Below are 12,638 nucleotides of genomic sequence, written 5' to 3'. Positions count from 1 at the left end.
ATGTTCATCTCACCTTTCTTCTATCCCTCCCCAGGATGTTATTGGCTTCAATATGGCAGGTCTTGAATATCTCAAGAGGGAATGCGAGGCAAAAAGTGAAGTTATGTTTTTTGCTGATGCTACCAGCCACTTGGAAGAAAAGAAGAGGAAGAGGAAAAAGAGGGAGAAGCTAATTTTAACATATACTTAAAATTGAAATGCGGTACCCTTTTCTTTTTATTTAAAAGGACTTCTAAACTAAGCTATCAACTTAAAAATTACCAAAGACCAGCGCTTACTGTGTTACAGAAGATGTCAGGATGTGGTTCCCAGCTTTGCCTGAGGAGATCCCAATGTGAGATTATGGGCCCCATGTCTTGGACATAAGGCCTCAGAGTTCAAAATCTTTCTGTGCCCTCAGAGGTTGAGCCCTGCAGGAGGTGTTCCTATCATATTCTGTCAGGGAACAACGAACTTTTTGTTTGTTTTTTACTAGTTATTTCACTAGAGCTAAAATGAACATTTCAAAAGTTTTTCTTATTTCTGTGATAACAGAAGATTTGTTGATATGTTACTCTTTGTATTATGTTTTATCTCCTGCAGAGACCGTCAAGTGCACAATTGATTGCCCTCTCCCCATAAGTGCAGAGTCATGGACTTAGCTGAAAAGGACCATAAAAATGATCTAAAACAGCCTCCTTAAGCTCAACCTCTTGCAGGAGGTTATAACTGTATGTAAAAATATCTAATTGCTAATCTTTTCTACTTGTTTCTAATTAAAGTGTAGTTAAGCTGAGATGTCTTACTGGGCTTTTGGGTGATTAATAGCATATACATATGTATGTACACGGTAGGGATTTGGGGAGGTGAGAATATTTTAGGAAAAGAAATGGATACATTCCTTTGGGCCTGACTTTTCTTTGTGGGAAGTTTTTAAGGCACTAATCCAACCTTGTTACAGTTCTGTTTGGATTTGTGTTTGTTTTTTTTTTCTTCTTTAAGATTTATTTAAATTCTCGTTAGTTAACATACTGTGTAACATTAGAGTCGCATGTCCAGTATAGTGATTCAGCACTTTCATACAACATGCAATGCTCATCACAAGTGCACTCCTTAATCCCCATTGCCTATTTAACCCATCTCCCCCCACCGCCTCCTTCTGGTAACCATCAGTTTGTTCTCTACAGTTAAATCTCTTTCTTGGTTTGCTTCTCTCTTTTTCTCAGTTTGTTCATTTGTTTTGTTTCTTAAATTCCAGGTATGAGTGAAATCATAATTGTCTTTCTCTGACTTATTTTTCATAGTATAATAATACTCTCTCGCTCCATCTATGCCATTGCAAATGGCAAAATTTCATCCTGTTTTGTGGCTAATATCCCATTGTACGTATGTACCACGTCTTTATCCATTCATCAACCGATGGACACTTGGGCTGCTTCCATAATTTGACTATTAAAGGTTTTGGTGCTATAAACATTGAGATGCATTATCCCTTTGAATTAGTACTTTTGTATTCTTTGGGTAAACGCCTCATAGTGCAATTGCTGGATCATAGGTTAATTCTAACTTTAATTTTTTGAGGAAACTCCACACTGTTTTCCAGAGCAGCTGCACCAGTTTGCATTCCCACCAACAGTGCAAGAGGGTTCCACTTTCTCTACATCCTCACCAGCACCTGTGGTTTCTTGTGTTGTTGATTTTAGCCATTCTGACAGGTGTGACGTGATCTTTCTTTGTAGTTTTGATTGGTATTTCCCTGATGACGAGTGATGTTGAACATCTTTTTGTATGTCTGTTGGCCATCTGGATGTCATCTTTGGAAAAAGGTCTGTTCATGTCTTCTCATTTTTAAATGGGATTATTTGTTTATTGTGTGTGTTGAGTTGGGTAAGTTCTTTATAGATTTTGGATACTAACCCTTTATCAGATATGTCATTTGCAAATATCTTCTCCCCTTCAGCAGGCTTTCTTTTAGTTTTGTTGATTGTGTCCTTCGCTGTGCAGAAGCTTTTTATTTTGATGAGGTCCCAATAATTTATTTTTGCTTTTGTTTCCCTTGCCTCAGAAGACATACCTAGAAAGAAGTTGGCTATGCTCGATGTCAAAAAGGTTACTGTGTTCTCTCAGAATTTTATGGTTTCAGGTCTCACATGTAGGTCTTTCATCCATTTTGAATTGATTTTTGTGTTTGGTGTAAGAAAGTGGTCCAGTTTCATTGTTTTGCACATTGCTGTCCAGTTTTCCCAACACCATTTGTTGAAGAGGCTGTCTTTTTCCCATTGGATATGCTTTTCCTGCTTTGTTGAACATTAGTTGACCATATAGTTGTGGGTTCATTTCTGGGTTTTCTGTTCTGTTTCATTGGTCTGCATGTCTGTTTTTGTGGCAGTGCCGTACTCTTTGGCTCACTTCAGCTTTGTAATATAACTTGAAGTCTAGAACTGTGATGCCTCCAGCTTTGCTTTGTGTTTTCAAGATTGCTTTGGCTATTCAGGATCTTTTGTGGTTCCATACAAATTTTCGGATTGTTTCTTCTAGCCATGTGAAAATTTCTGGTGGTATTTTGATAGAGATTGCATTAAATGTGTAGATTGCTTTGTGTAATATAGACATTTTAACATTATTTGTTCTTCTAACTCATGAGCCTGGAATGTTTTTCCATTTCCTTGTGTCATCTTCAATTTCTTTTCATCAGTGTTTTATAGTTTTCTGAGTATTGGTCTTTTACCCCTTTGGGTAGGTTTATTCCTAGGTATCTTATGTTTTTGGTGCAGTTGTAAATGGGAATGTTTTCTTAATTTCTCTTTCTGCTGCTTCATTATTGGTATATAGAAATGCAACAGGTTCTGTATGTTGATTTTGTATCCTGTGACTTTACTGAATTAATGTGTCAGTTCTGGCAGTTTTTTGGTGGAGCCTTTCAGGTTTTCTACATAGAGTATTATGTCATCTGCACATAGTGAAAGTTTGGCTTCTTCCTTGCCAATTTGAATGCCTTTTATTTCTTTTTGTTGTCTGATTGCTGAGGCTAGGACTCCCAGTGCTGTATTAAATAACTGTGGTGAGAGTGGACATCCCTGTCTTGTTCTGTAGAGGAAAAGCTCTCAGTTTTACTCGTTGAGGATGATATTAGCTGTGGGTGTTTCATATATGGTCTTTATTATGTTGAAATATGTTCCCTCTAAACTTACTTTGTTGAGGGTTTTTATCATGAATGGATGTTGTACTTTGTCAAATGCTTTTTCTGCATCTATTGAGAGGATCATATGGTTCTTATCTTTCTTTTATTAATGTGGTGTATCATGATGATTGATTTGTGAATATTGAACCACCCTTGCAGCCCAGAAATAAATCCCACTTGATCATAGTGAATATGTTACTGTTGGATTTGGTTTGCTGGTGTTTTATTGAGAATTTTTGCATCCATGTTCATCAGAATATTGGCCTATAGTTCTCTTTTTTAGTAGAGTCTTTATCTGGTTTTGGTATAAGGGTAATGCTGGCTTCATAAAATGAATTTGGAAGTTTTCTTTCCTTTTCTGTTTTTTCAAACAGTTTGAGAAGAATAGGCATGAACTCTTCTTTAAATATTTCATAGAATTCCCCTGTGAAGCCATCTAGCCCTGGACTTTTGTTTGTTGGGACTTTTTTTTATTACTGATCAGTTCTATGCTGCTTATTGGTATGTTCGTTTTCTTTTTGTTTCAATTTTGGTAGTTCATGTTTCTAGGAATTTATCCATTTCTTCCAGGTTGTTCAATTTGTTGGCATATAGTTCTCATAATATTCTCTTAATTGTTGTACTTCTGTGGTGTTGGTTATGCTCATCTCTCATTTGTGATTTTATTTGTTTGAGTCCTTTTTCTTGATAAGTCTGGCTAGAGGTTTATCAATTTAACTGATGTTTTTCCCAAGAACCATCTCCTGGTTTCACCAATCTGTTTTATCGGGGTTGTTTTTGTTTGTTTTGGTTTTTTTTTAGTTTCTAAATAAGATAATTTATATTATTTCCCTTCTTCTGCTGGCTTTAGGCTTCATTTGTTGTTCTTTTTCTAGCTCCTTTAGGTATAATGTTAGGTCATTTATTTGAGATGTTTCTTGCTTCTTGAGATAGGCTTGTATAGCTATAAACTTCCCTCTTGTAACTGCTTTTGCTGCATCCCAAACAAAGGTTTTGGACTGCTATGTTTTCATTTTCATTTGTTTCCATGTATTTTTTTTTTTTTTCTTCTTTGATTTCCTGGTTGACCCATTCATTGTTTAGTAACATGTTGTTTAGTTTTTCTGTATTTGTGGTCTTTCCAAATTTTTTCTTGTGGTTGACTTCAAGTTTCATAGTGCTGTGGTCTGAAATATGCATGGTATGATCTCAATCTTTTTGTATTTGTTGACGCCTGTTTTGTGACCTAATATGTGATCTGTTCTGGAGAATGTTCCATGTGCACTTGAAAAAATATGTATTCTGTTGTTTTAGGATAGGATGTTGTAAATACATCCGTTAGGCCCATCTGGTCAAGCGTGTCATTCAAAGCCATTGTTTCCTTGTTGATTTTCTGTTTAGGTGATCTGTCCCTTGGTGTAAGTGGGGTATTAAAGTGCCCTACTATTATGTGTTATTGTGTATAGTTCGTTTATGTTTGTTATTGATTGTTTTATATATATTTGGGTACTTCCGAGTTGGGTGTATAAATACTGAACAATTGTTATATCTTCTTGGTGGTTTGTCCCCTTAATGATTATATAACACTCTTGTCTCTTTATAAAGTCTTTGTTTTGAAGTCTAGTTTGTCCAATAGAAGTACTGCTACTCTGGCTTTCTTTTGACATCCATTTGCATGATAGATATTTCACCATCCCCCCACTTTCTATCTGTGGTTGTCTTTAGGTCTAAAATGAGTCTCTTGTAGGCAGCATATAGAAGGGTCCCCATGTCTTTTGATTGGAGCATTTAGTCCATTTATATTCAAAGTAATTATTGATAGACGTGTATTTATTGCCACTTTATTTTTTCTCGTTTCTGAAGATTTTCTTTGATCCTTTTCTTCTTTTCGCTTTTGGTTTCCTTTGTAGTCAGAGTCCCCTTTGATATTTCTTGCAGTGCTGGGTTAGTGGTCATGAATTTCATTTTTGTCTAGAAAACTGTCACTCCTTTTATTCTGAATGATAGCCTTGCTGGATAGAGTATTCTTGGCTGCAGATTTTTCCCACTCAGCACTTTGAATATATCCTACCACTCCCTTCTGGCTTGTCAAATTTCTGTTGAGAAATCCCCAGCTAGCCATATAGGTTTTCCCTTGTAAGTGAGGGACTTCTTCTGTCTTGTTGCTTTTAAGGTTTTTCTTTATCATTATGTTTGCAAATTTAATTTAATTATAATATGACTTGGTGATGTGTGGACAGGGATTTGTACTTGTCTTGTAGGCTAGGGGCCCGCCTTGCTGGGACTGAGGCAGGCTTGACTGAGAAGAGCAGTCCTGCCAGAGCGGAGAGGTGTGTGGGGCTTGGAGTAAGCAAATTAGGCAGCCAGTGTCAACACTGAGCTGCTTCCCTCAGGGTGGCTCTGTGTTTATGCTGAGGGGCAGGGGAGGGAAATGGTGCCTGCCAGCTCCTTTGTTCCCAGAGAGGTGTCTATGGTTGCCTCTCAGGGATGCTGTGGAGAAGAGTGAATAATATTCCCTGTGCCCCAGGTGTTCTTCAGATGTTTCCACACTATTTCCCCCTGGGTTGTCTGTCTGCTTTCTCTTCAGGAGCAGCACAGTGCCCCCTGGGCTCTCTCCCAGCCAAGCCACTGCTGACCTTTAAAACCAGGCTCTAAGCCCGCTGGTTGCAGCCTTTCTCATTTTCCAAGAAAATGGCTTTAGGGAAACATTCTCCTTCTGCTTCCCCTGGCTGCTATTCCCCTCTGTCATATATATACATACATACATACGTACGTATATATATAAATGCTGTTCTCTGTGACCACAGCTCCCTTGCCTCCACAGCACCCATTTCTTCCCTAAAACACATCTCCACACTTACTACCTTCTTCAAGGTGGCCTCTTCTCTGCCTTTAGTTGTGGAGTTTAGTCTGTCAATTGATTTCTGGGGTATTTAGGGTGATTTTATAATTATCTAGTTGTTGTTTGTCGGACAAGATAAGCCCAGGGTTCTCCTACTCCACTGCTGTCGTCTTCTGTCTTCTTGAGTCAGTTTCAGTGGGTGGTGTCCTTCTGTGAATATGTCCATTTCATTGGTGCTGTGTTGTGGTGCCACCATTTTCTTGACAGTCTCAGAGCTGTAGTCCTTGTGTCATTCTCCGAGGTCCCCACAAGTCCAATACTGTTCCTACACATAACACAGTCACGGAAGCAAAGTAAGGAATATAGTGGGGTTATTCACTGGGCAGAATAGGAGTAAAGAAAGATTCTTTTGGCATAGAGTTCCTGAGGCTTAACTACAAAAAGGTAAGAGAAGAGATCGCATGGTGGATTTTAGTCTGAAGCAGCAGACTTTTCTTTAGGTGGCTGTTCCTGCCACTAGAGAGAGGAGTTAGTGTACTTACTGAAAGGTGTCTTAGTTCTTGAGTGAGCAAAGGCTGGATCCACATCACGTCTGTGCTTGTTGGAAGCGTTCATCCCCAAATAGCTGCAGCATCTCCCATTAACATTTTTGATGGTTCCAAACCAAAGCAAGTTCAGGAGGGTACTCTCCTTGTGTTTTAGAAGTGTTGCTTTCCCATTTCTCTACCATCACTTAAGATTAACAGTAGTAGGGGATTTAAAGGTGTTTCTGTGTGGAAAGGGTTACACACATCAAAGAGAAGGAGGGCTTATGGCGAATGAAGTGATGTGTGCAGGAAGTAACTGAGTTCCAACTTTTCATCAAAGTACTTGAAACTCCTTACTCCTAAAGGTTTGAGGTTAACCAGTGAGTTAAAAAGTAAATTTTAAGCCAAGCCAATTCCTAGTCATTTAGTCAGCATATAATGGCTTCGCCAGCCATTGGCTACATATAATCCTTAGTACAGGAACCATTTTATGAATAATATCCCTTGCAAATCATGCAGTGTTACCTGTAGAAGCTGGTGATGCCATAAAGAAAAGCCTCACGAATGATTTATTAGTATAACATCTAAGCTTGTATTATTTATATATGTCTTTGTTTAAGAAGATTTGCTTAACCATTTTCAGATTTTCTGGCTGGAAGTTAGGTGCTTGGTGTACCGGGTATTAAATGGTTTCTCAGTGCAAGTGTCCTAAGTCATAACTCGCCCAAAGAAATCTATAAATATGGCAGATGATATGGGACAGCACAAGGAGGCAGTGGTGTCTCACTGAGGACATGACTGTATCTAGGGTTCTGCTCACTTATCCACATAATCGATGAGCCTGCTCTATGTAGCCTGTCCATGCCAGGCACGAACTCAGGAAGCCGCCCGGCCTCCATACACTATCCACAGTCCTCCCCTTTTCCTCATGATACAAGATCCTGAGTTTTAAGATGAGACTGAGGTTCTCACGAGAAACATCATCTTATATTCTCAGCCCCGTCACTTTATTTCTGAGATGTTGTGGGCTCGAGCAGCTCTCATGTGATTTTAGGACAGAGCACACACCTCGTCCGACCTTGTCAGGCCTAGTGCCAGCTGCCCCCGTGTAATCCCTTCCCTGTGGGAGTGGTTGGGACCTGGCTGACTGACTTCTGAAGAACAGACTACGGCAAATGTAGTGGCCTGTCTCTTCCAAGATTGGGGTATAAGACACTGAATTCCACCTTGCTCACACTCTCAGGCTCTTCTTCTTCTGATGAACCAGGCTGCCTGCTGTGGGGTTCCCTAAGGAGAGGCCCACGTGGCAAGGAGCTGCCTCCTGCCAATGACTGCCCGTGTGGGCTAAAAGCAGATTCGTCCCTAGTTGAGCCAGAGTATCCAACTGAGTTCTGCCTGGATTCTGGAACCACAGAGGCGAGGAGATCTTAAGTATCTGTTGTTTTAAGCCACTACATTTTAGGGTGATTTGTTTTGTAGCAATAGGTAACTAATATGGCTTCTGTAGAGCAAATTACTTAACGTGGTTACTCATCTATAAAATAGGCACATTAGTGTCTACCCTCATAGAAGTGCTTACTGGCTCAAAATAAACACATGGTGCTGTTACTGTGGGAGCCACACAAGATCTAAAACTACAGAATGATTCCAGTACACACACATAGGAGGGATGGGAAGGAAATAGACTAACATGTTATCTGTTAGCTCTGGGCAATATTACAGAGAATCTATAGACTAGATGTTTGTCTTTAAGATGAAAGAAGAGGGGAAGATGGCGGTGTAGGAAGATGCTGGGCTTACCTTGTCCTGCTGATCACATAGATTCCAGCCACATCTGCCTAAATAACCCAGAAAACCGCCAGAAGACCAGCAGAACGGACTCTCTGGAACCAAGCATAGACAAGAGGCCCACGGAAGAGAGTAGGAAGGGCTGAAAGGCGGTGTGTGCTACACGGTCTGGCGGGAAGGAGCCGGGGCGGTGGAGGCGCAGCTAGCCCACCCGGCAAGGCAGAGCCCCCGAGTCTGGCTTGCAAAAGCGGAGGGGCCGGACTGGGTGAGTTCTGACAGGCAGCAGGACTTAACATCTGGAATGTTAAAAGTCAACAGCTCTGCTCTCGAGAGTGGGGAGGGCAAGAGGACGCCAGGAGGGAGGGTTGTTGAGCCCTGGAACACAGAGCTCAGCTTGGTGGGGGGGAACAAAGGTGCTGGCAAGCGCCATCTCCCTCTCCCATCCCCCAGCCGAAATTCCAAAGGGAACTAGTTCCTGTCACCAAACTTGCTTGCACCTCGCATATGCCCAACGCTGTGCTTCTGTGGATCCATCGCTCTGACAGGTCAGCCTCCCTCCCAGTGCCGCAGGGCCCATCCCGCAGGGGACCACCAAAGGCAAAGCGAGCTAAGCCTGCCCTTCCCGCCCCTGTGCACCTTGTGGATCCACCCCAGCTAATACGCCAGATCCCATCAAAGCAGCATCACAAACCTGGCAGTGTGCAAGTAGCCCAGACAGGGGCCACACCACTCCACAGTGAGTCCTGCCCCTGGGAGAGGGGAAGATAAGGTACACACCAGTCTGTGGCCCCAGCGGTGGGCTGGGGACAGACATCAGGTCTGACTGCGGCCCTGCCCACCAACACAAGTTACACCAGACAGCACAGGGGAAGTGCCCTGCAGTTTGGAGCCACCACAGGGACTACCCAAAATGAAAAAACGGAAGAACTCTCCTCAAAAGAAACTCCAGGAAGTAGTGACAGCTAATGAATTGACCAAAAACAATTTAAGCAATATAACGGAACAAGAATTTAGAATAATAATCATAAAATTAATCGCTGGGCTTGAAAAAAGCATAGAGGAGAGCAGAGAATCTATTGCTACAGAGATCAAGGGACTAAGAAATAGTCATGAGGAGCTAAAAATGCTATAAATGAGGTGCAAAATAAAATGGAGGCGACCACAGTTTCAGATTGAAGAGGCAGAGGAGAGAATAGGTGACTTAGAAGATAAAATGGGAAAAGAGGAAGCTGATAAAAAGAGAGATAAAAATATCCAGCAGTATGAGGGGAGAATTAGAGAAGTGATGCAATCAAACGCAACAGTATTTGTATGATAGGAAAGGGGCTGCAGGTGTACTTGAACAAATCATAGCTGAGAACTTCCCCGATCTGGTGAAGGAAAAAGGCATTGATCCAAGAGGCACAGAGTACTCCCTTCAGATGTAACTTGAATCGATCTTCTGCATGACATATCATAGTTGAAACTGGCAAAATACAAGGATAAAGAGAAAATTCTGAAAGCAGCTAGGGATAAACAGGCCATAACTTACAAAGGTAGACACATAAGAGTAGTAGCAGACCTATCTACTAAAAATTGGCAGGCCAGAAAGGAATGGCAGGAAACCTTCAATGTCATGAACAGAAAAAATATGCAGCCGAGATTCCTTTATCCAGCAAGTCTATCGTTCACAATAGAAGAAGAGATAAAGGTCTTCCCAAACAAAAACTGAAGGAATTCATCACCACTAAACCAGTCCTACAAAAGATCCTAAGAGATTCTGTGAGTGAAATGTTGCAAGGACCAAAAAGTACCAGAGACATCACTACAAGCATGAAACCTACAGACATCACAATGACTCTAAACCCATATCTTTCTATTATAACACTGAATGTAAATGGACTAAATGCTCCAACCAAAAGACATAGGATAGCAGAATGGATAAAAAAACAGGACCCATCTATTTGCTGTCTACAAGAGACTCATTTTAGACCTGAGGACACCTTCAGATTGAAAGTGACGGGATGGAGAACTATCATGCTACTAGAAGTCAAAAGAAAGCTGGAGTAGCCATACTTCTATCAGACAAACTAGACTTTAAATTAAAGGCTGTAACAAGAAATGAAGAAGGGCATTATATAATCATTACAGGGTCTATCAGGAAGAACTAACAATTATAAATGTCTATGCACCGAATACCGGAGCCCCCAAATATATAAAACAATCATAAACATAAGCAACCTTATTGATAAGAATGTGGTAATTGCAGGGGACTTTAATACTCCACTTACAGTAATGCATCATCTAGATACAGGATCAATAAAGAAACAAGGGCCCTGAATGACACATTGGATCAGATGGACTTGACAGATATATTTAGAACTCTGCATGCCAAAACAACAGAATATACTTTGTTCTCGAGTGCACATGGAACATTCTCCAAGATAGATCACACACTGGGTCACAAAACAGCCCTTCATAAGTATAAAAGAATTGAGATCATACCATGCACACTTTCAGACCACAATGCTATGAAGCTTGAAATCAACCACAGGAAAAAGTCTGGAAAACCTCCAAAAGCATGGAGGTTAAAGAACATCCTACTAAAGAATGAAAGGGTCAACCAGGTAATTAGAGAAGAAATTTAAAAATATATGGAAATAAATGAAAATGAAGATACAACAATCCAAACGCTTTGGGATGCAGCGAAGGCAGTCCTGAGAAGAAAATACATTGCAGTCCAGGCCTATCTCAAGAAACAAGAAAAATCCCAAATACAAAATCTAACAGCACACCTAAAGGAAATAGGAGCAGAACAGCAAAGACACCCCAAACCCAGCAGAAGAAGAGAAATAATAAAGGTCAGAGCAGAAATAAGCAATGTAGAATCTAAAAAAACTGTAGAGCAGATCCATGAAACCAAGAGTTGGTTTTTTGAAAAAATAAACAAAATTGATAAACCTCTAGCCAGGCTTCTCAAAAAGAAAAGGGAGATGACCCAAATAGATAAAATCATGAATGAAAATGGAATTATTACAACCAATCCCTCAGAGATACAAGCAATTATCAGGGAATACTATGAAAAATTATATGCCAACAAACTGGATAACCTGGAATAAATGGACAAATTCCTAAGCACCCACACCCTTCCAAAACTCAGGAAGAAATAAAAACTTGAACAGACTCATAACCAGCAAAGAAATTGAATCAGTTACCAAAAATCTCCCAACAAATAAGAGTCCAGGACCAGATGGCTTCCCAGGGATATTCTACCAGACATTTAAAGCAGAGATAATATTGGGGCGCCTGGGTGGCGCAGTCGGTTAAGCGTCCGACTTCAGCCAGGTCACGATCTCGCGGTCCGTGAGTTCGAGCCCCGCGTCAGGCTCTGGGCTGATGGCTCAGAGCCTGGAGCCTGTTTCCGATTCTGTGTCTCCCTCTCTCTCTGCCCCTCCCCCGTTCATGCTCTGTCTCTCTCTGTCCCAAAAATAAATAAACGTTGAAAAAAAAAATTTTAAAGCAGGGATAATACCTATCTTTCTCAAGCTGTTCCAAAATTAAAAAGGGAAGGAAAACTTCCAGACTCATTCTATGAAGCCAGCATTACTTTCATTCCTAAACCAGACAGAGACCCAGCAAGAAAAAGAGAACTACAGGCAAATATCCCTGATGAATATGGATGCAAAAATTCTCAATAAGATACTAGCAAATCGGATTCAACAGCATATAAAGCATGATCAAGTGGGATTCATTCCTGGGCTGCAGGGCTGGTTCAACATTTGCAAATCAATCAATGTGATACATCACATTAATAAAAGAAAAGAACCATATGATCCTGTCAATCGATGCAGAAAAAACATTTGACAAAATTCAGCATCCTTAATAAAAACCCTCAAGAAAGTCGGGATAGAAGGAACATACTTAAACATCATAAATGCCATTTATGAAAAGCCCACAGCAAAATCATCGTCAACGGGGAAAAATTGAGAGCTTTCCCCCTGAGATCAGGAACGTGACAGGGATGTCCACTCTCACCACTGTTGTTTCACATAGTGTTGGAAGTGCTAGCATCAGCAATCAGACAACAAAAGCAAATCAAAGGCATCAAAATTGGCAAAGATGAAGTCAAGCTCTCACTTTGCAGATGACATGATATACATGTAAAACCCGACAGACTCCACCAAAAGTCTGCTAGAACTGATACATGAATTCAGGAAAGTTGCAGGATACAAAAGCAATGTACAGAAATCAGTTGCATTCTTATACACTAATGATGAAGCAACAGAAAGACAAAGAAACTGATCCCATTCACAATTGCACAAAGAATCATAAAATATCTGGGAATAAACATAACCAAAGATGT

General features: G+C 40.5%; 2 protein-coding genes across 3 annotated transcripts in view; one reads left to right on the top strand and one right to left on the bottom strand.

Moving 5' to 3' along the window:
• Window positions 1-775, top strand: part of WDR3 (WD repeat domain 3) — a 31,796-nt gene extending 31,021 nt beyond the window's left edge. Inside the window, exons 27-28 of one of the 2 annotated variants that reach the window (XM_047871567.1) lie at window positions 35-202; window positions 583-775. In XM_047871567.1, coding sequence (XP_047727523.1) covers window positions 35-190 — 156 coding nt within the window. In that variant the 3' untranslated portion in view covers window positions 191-202; window positions 583-775. Of the gene's footprint in view, window positions 1-34 lie in introns of both variants that reach the window. The other variant, XM_047871568.1, reaches the window with a different exon arrangement.
• Window positions 1-12,638, bottom strand: part of SPAG17 (sperm associated antigen 17) — a 235,344-nt gene that overhangs the window by 5,557 nt on the left and 217,149 nt on the right. The window lies entirely within an intron of this gene.

Source organism: Prionailurus viverrinus, chromosome C1 (assembly GCF_022837055.1).
Source record: "Prionailurus viverrinus isolate Anna chromosome C1, UM_Priviv_1.0, whole genome shotgun sequence".
Classification (NCBI taxonomy): domain Eukaryota; kingdom Metazoa; phylum Chordata; class Mammalia; order Carnivora; family Felidae; genus Prionailurus; species Prionailurus viverrinus.
The sequence above is the reverse complement of the archived record's forward strand: the minus strand, read 5'-3'. Positions and strand labels throughout refer to the sequence as shown.